Below are 5000 nucleotides of genomic sequence, written 5' to 3'. Positions count from 1 at the left end.
CAGGGAGCCATTTCCAGACTAGACCTCCTCTTAGGTTGAAATTTCAAGATCTAGCACCTTTAGGATGACAATTCACAAGGACCTAGGACCTTTTTTTTAGGGTGGAATTTCCAAGGACTAGACCTCCTCTTCTTAGGGCTTGGATGAAATTTTCCCAAGGACTAGACCCCTCTCTTAGGTGACATTTCCCAAAGGACCTTAGTACCTCTCTTTCTTAGGTGATGCGAGTTTCCCAAGGACTAGACCCTTCTACTCTTCGGTGACCACTTCCAAGGACTAGCACCCTGTCTCTTAGGGTGATAATTCTAAGACTAAACCCTCATTTATGGGTGAATATCACCAAGGACTAGATCTCTTCTCAGGTGTGACATACCCACGACCTAGACCTCTCTCACGGGTGACATTTCCCGACCTTAAGACCTCTCTTAGGAGTGATCTGTGACATTTCCCAGAAGGGACTAGACCCTCTCTATAGGGTGACAATTCCCGAAGGGACCCCAGACCCTCTCAGGGTTGACCATATCCAAGAGAAAGCCCTCTCTCAGAGGTGGTGACATTTCAAGGACCGAGCCCCTTCTCAGGGTGACATTTCCCAAAGGACTAGACTCTCTTCGGTGTGATATTTTCCAAGGACTAGACCCTCTCTTTCCAAGGTGACATTTATTTTCCCAAGGACTAGACCCTCTCTCCGATGGGGGTGACATTTTAAGGACCTAGACCCTCTGTCGGGTAGGTTAGGGTGAATTTCCCAAGACCTCGACCTCTCTCAGCTATGCAAAGGTTTCTTATAATAAGCGGGTAGTGGGTAGTGGTAAGGATTGTGTGTGACTTAATGGATTTTGTTGGCTGTGACATTTCCCAAGGACTATTGGGAGTTCAGAAGGGTGGGGGGTGATTTCATTTCCCAAGGATAGACCTCTCTCAGAGAGAGACATTTCAATAGGACACTCAGGACCTCTCTCAGTGGGTGACATTTCCCAAGACTAGACCCTCTCTCAGGGTGGTGGTGACATTTTCCAAGGACTAGACCCTCTCTCCCTCCCCAGGGTGAATTTCCAAGACTCGACACTTTCAGGGGTGACATAATCCACAGGATAGTCACTCTCTCAAGGGTGACATTTCATCTCCCCATTCTTAGACCCTTCTCAGGGTGGACATTTACCAAGGCTACTAGACCTCTTCAGGGTGACATTTCCAAGGATAGATCTGACCTTTCAGAGTGATACTTTTTATTCTCAAGGACTAGACCCTCTCTCAGGGTGACATTTCCCAAGGACTAGACCCTCTCTTAGGTGACAATTCCCAAGGACTAGACCCTCTCTCAGGGTGACATTTCCCAAGGACTAGACCCTCTCTCAGGGTGACATTTCCCAAGGACTAGACCCTCTCTCAGGGTGACATTTCCCAAGGACTAGACCCTCTCTCAGGGTGACATTTCCCAAGGACAAGACCCTCTCTTAGGCTGACAATTCTCAAGGACCAGACCCTCTCTTAGGGTGATATTTCTCAAGGACTCGACCCTCTCTTAGGGTGATATTTCTCAAGGACTCGACCCTCTCTTAGGGTGATATTTCTCAAGGACTAGACCTTCTCTTAGGTGACCTTTCCCAAGGACTAGACCCTCTCTTAGGGGGACATTTCCCAAGGACTAGACCCTCTCTCAGAGTGACATTTCCCAAGGACTCGACCCTCTCTAAGAGTGACATTTCCCAAGGACCAGACCCTCTCTCAGGGGGCCTCGTGTCTCCTGCAGGTGGAAGGCGCTGGCGGAGGAGGAAAGCCGTGGCAGCGATTCATATCTACGTGACGGACGCTTCCGAACCGCCTGTCTTCGATTCGTCACATTTCTATTACTCGATTCCGGAGTTCGCAACGCCCGGTGAGTGAGTGCACGTCTGGTGGGGTTTTGTTGTTATTATCATTGTTGCAGGTGTTGTTATTGTTATTGTTGCAGATGTTATTATCGTTGTTGCAGATGTTGTTATCATTATTGTTGCAGATGTTGTTATTGTTATTGTTGCAGATGTTGATATTATCATTGTTGCAGATGTTATCATTATTGTTGCAGATGTTGTTATCATTATTGTTGCAGATGTTGTTATTATCATTGTTGCAGATGTTGTTATTATCATTGTTGCAGATGTTGTTATTATCATTGTTGCAGATGTTGTTATTATCATTGTTGCAGATGTTGTTATTATCATTGTTGCTAATGTTGTTATTATCATTGTTGCTGATGTTGTTATTATCATTGTTGCAGATGTTGTTATTATCATTGTTGCAGATGTTGTTATTATCATTGTTGCAGATGTTGTTATTATCATTGTTGCTGATGTTGTTATTATCATTGTTGCTGATGTTGTTATTATTATTGTTGCAGATGTTGTTATTGTTATTATTGTAAATATTATTATTGTTTTTTTATTGATTTTTGTTGTTGTTAATAGTTTTGTTGTTATCATTGTTATCGTTAGTATTAGGGATAATATTATTATTTTTGTTGTTGTTGTTAGTATCTATGGTTGTCAGGATCATTATTTTCTATCATTGTTATTAGTTTCTTAATTATGATTATCAATTTTATGATTATCACTCTTATCATCCTTTTCATTAGTGTCGCTATCATCATCATTAATATTATCGTAATTTTTATCATTATCATTATTTCTGTTATTACTATCATTATCGTTATTGCATTTATCATTATAAGCATTACTATCATTATATCATTATTACTGTCAGCATCATCACTATCATCATTTTCATTCTTCTTCCTCTTCCTCATCCTTACGATTTGATATAATTCTCATGATTCAGATAATGAGAATAAGAATAGAACAGATACTGAATAATCATGTTTATAGACACCTGTAAATCGAATTATTTTCTTAATAAACGAAGTCCAATGAAAGATCCTATAATAAAAAATAGACACATCTCGACCCCTTTTCTATAGTATTCCACCTTATCTATCTATCTATCTATCTATTTATTTATTTATCTATCGGGCGATAGACAATTTCGTGACATCAACGACCTCGAGGCTCAGACGACACTCAAGTAGAGATACGATCATACGATCTAATCACAACGGAACATCTCTTTTGTCATCTATATTGTGGGATCGAATGCTCCTTTTTGACCGTTTCATCTATTGTTTTGTTGTCTCTATGAATTCCAATTCTATGAAAGGTATTGATGAGATGTAACAGAGATATTTCGACTTTCTTGGAAATGGAAGTTTGATAAACTCCCCTTGATTACTGAATGTCCCAACTTATGATCGAAGCATCAAGCTATTCTGAGTTACGTAATGCTGAAGCCATACTTTCTCGTTAATAGGAAGCCATTAGGGATTGCAGAATGTCGTTGCACAGTTTCGTATATTAGTCTCCCATAATTCATTACGTAACTGCTTTATTACATTGGACAATGATACATAATGATAGATTTATTACATAGGATTAGGATACATAATGATAGATTTATTACATAGGATTAGGATACATAATGATAAATTTATTACATAGGATTAGGATACATAATGATAGATTTATTACATAGGATAATGATACAGCTTGTTGAGTAAAAGAGTGGTTCGTCTGTGTCATTTTAAACAATGTTTGTGATTGGTTGAAGGGCAAGTTAAGTTTTGCTATGATTGGCTGATACTCACGAACGAGCATGTGTTTTCAACATCCAGTGGGGCGCTAGTGGACAGATAAGACCGTTCTCATTCGTCTTTATAGGATCTCATTTTGATTATAGAATCTCATTCGTGATTATAGAATCTCATTCGTGATTATAGGATCTTATTCGTGATTATAGAATCTCATTCGTGATTATAGGATTTCATTTGTGATTATTGGATCTCATTTTGATTATAGGATCTCATTCGTGATTATAGAATCTCATTCGTGATTATAGAATCTCATTTTGATTATAGGAATAAGAATAAATACAAATAGATGACGGAGAAACTGAAATGCGAAAAAAGAGGATAATATCATAAGATAAACATTCACATTCAAGCAATAAAGGAAATAAATAAATTCTTTTTCTTCGAGGTACCTTCGTGGGGAAAGTGGTGGCCTACGATGACGATGGTGACCTTGAGCACTACGCTTTGGATGGTGTGGAGCCTCCTCATATGGTGAGTGCTACGGGGCGCGACACTGTAATCGTAATGGTGTTTTGGTTTGTCTTGATTGGGGATTGGTTTTTAAGTGGGTTGGTATCTGCTTTTGTTGTTGTGGTTTAAAGCTTTGGGAAAGGTGGGAAGATAAGTCAGTATGATAAGATAAATATCTTTTTTTTGTTTGTTTGTTTATTCCTGTGGGTGATAAGTCAGTATGATAAGATAGATACCTTTTTTCATTTTTTGTTTGGTTATTCCTGTGGGTGATTTATTATGAAGCTTTATTAGATATTAAGACCTACTTGTATTATCAACATACAAAAAAAAATCAACATTCTACCCTCATTTATATTGTTATCAATCCACACCCTTTCGTGCATCTGATTGCAAAACTCCACCAGATGATAACAAGACCTCTTTTTACACTGAATAATGGAACCAAAATTATCTACATCTCCCTTGACAGTTTACGGTGGACAGAACACGTGGTTTCATCGCTGTTGGTCGATCGCCGTTAGACAAGCAGTGGGTCTATCACTTCCGGGCTGTTGCTATAGACTACCATGGTCACGTAGCCTCCGTCCCTGTCACTGTGTATATCATAGGTCAGTTTTGTGTTGTTGTTTTTTATATCGTTCGTGTTTATGTGTGTCTTTGTTCTCGTATGTGTTTTTTTTTTTTTTTTTTTTTTTTTTTTTTTTTTTTTTTATAAATCTATACGGGATACGAATATGTGGAAAGATTTATATTAGGGGGAAAAATGGATATATGTATATATTATATATATATAATATATATATATATATATATATATATATATATATATATATTTATATATATCAGTGTGTCGCTCTTATTTTGT

At 38.2% G+C, this 5000-nt stretch overlaps 1 protein-coding gene across 1 annotated transcript in view; it reads left to right on the top strand.

Annotated features, from left to right (window-relative positions):
- LOC122266588 (DE-cadherin-like) overlaps window positions 1–5000 on the top strand; it is a gene marked incomplete at its 5' end in the record, with an annotated part of 95034 nt that overhangs the window by 89601 nt on the left and 433 nt on the right. The window contains 3 exons of the mRNA XM_086549930.1: window positions 1754–1879; window positions 4068–4153; window positions 4605–4743. Coding sequence (XP_086406056.1) covers window positions 1754–1879; window positions 4068–4153; window positions 4605–4743 — 351 coding nt within the window. The remainder of the gene's footprint in view (window positions 1–1753; window positions 1880–4067; window positions 4154–4604; window positions 4744–5000) is intronic.

This window comes from Penaeus japonicus, unplaced genomic scaffold (genome assembly GCF_977035675.1).
Source record: "Penaeus japonicus unplaced genomic scaffold, GWHDUDI00000001_assembly GWHDUDI00000022, whole genome shotgun sequence".
Classification (NCBI taxonomy): domain Eukaryota; kingdom Metazoa; phylum Arthropoda; class Malacostraca; order Decapoda; family Penaeidae; genus Penaeus; species Penaeus japonicus.
Note: the sequence above shows the minus strand (reverse complement) of the source record. Positions and strands in the feature narration are given on the sequence as shown.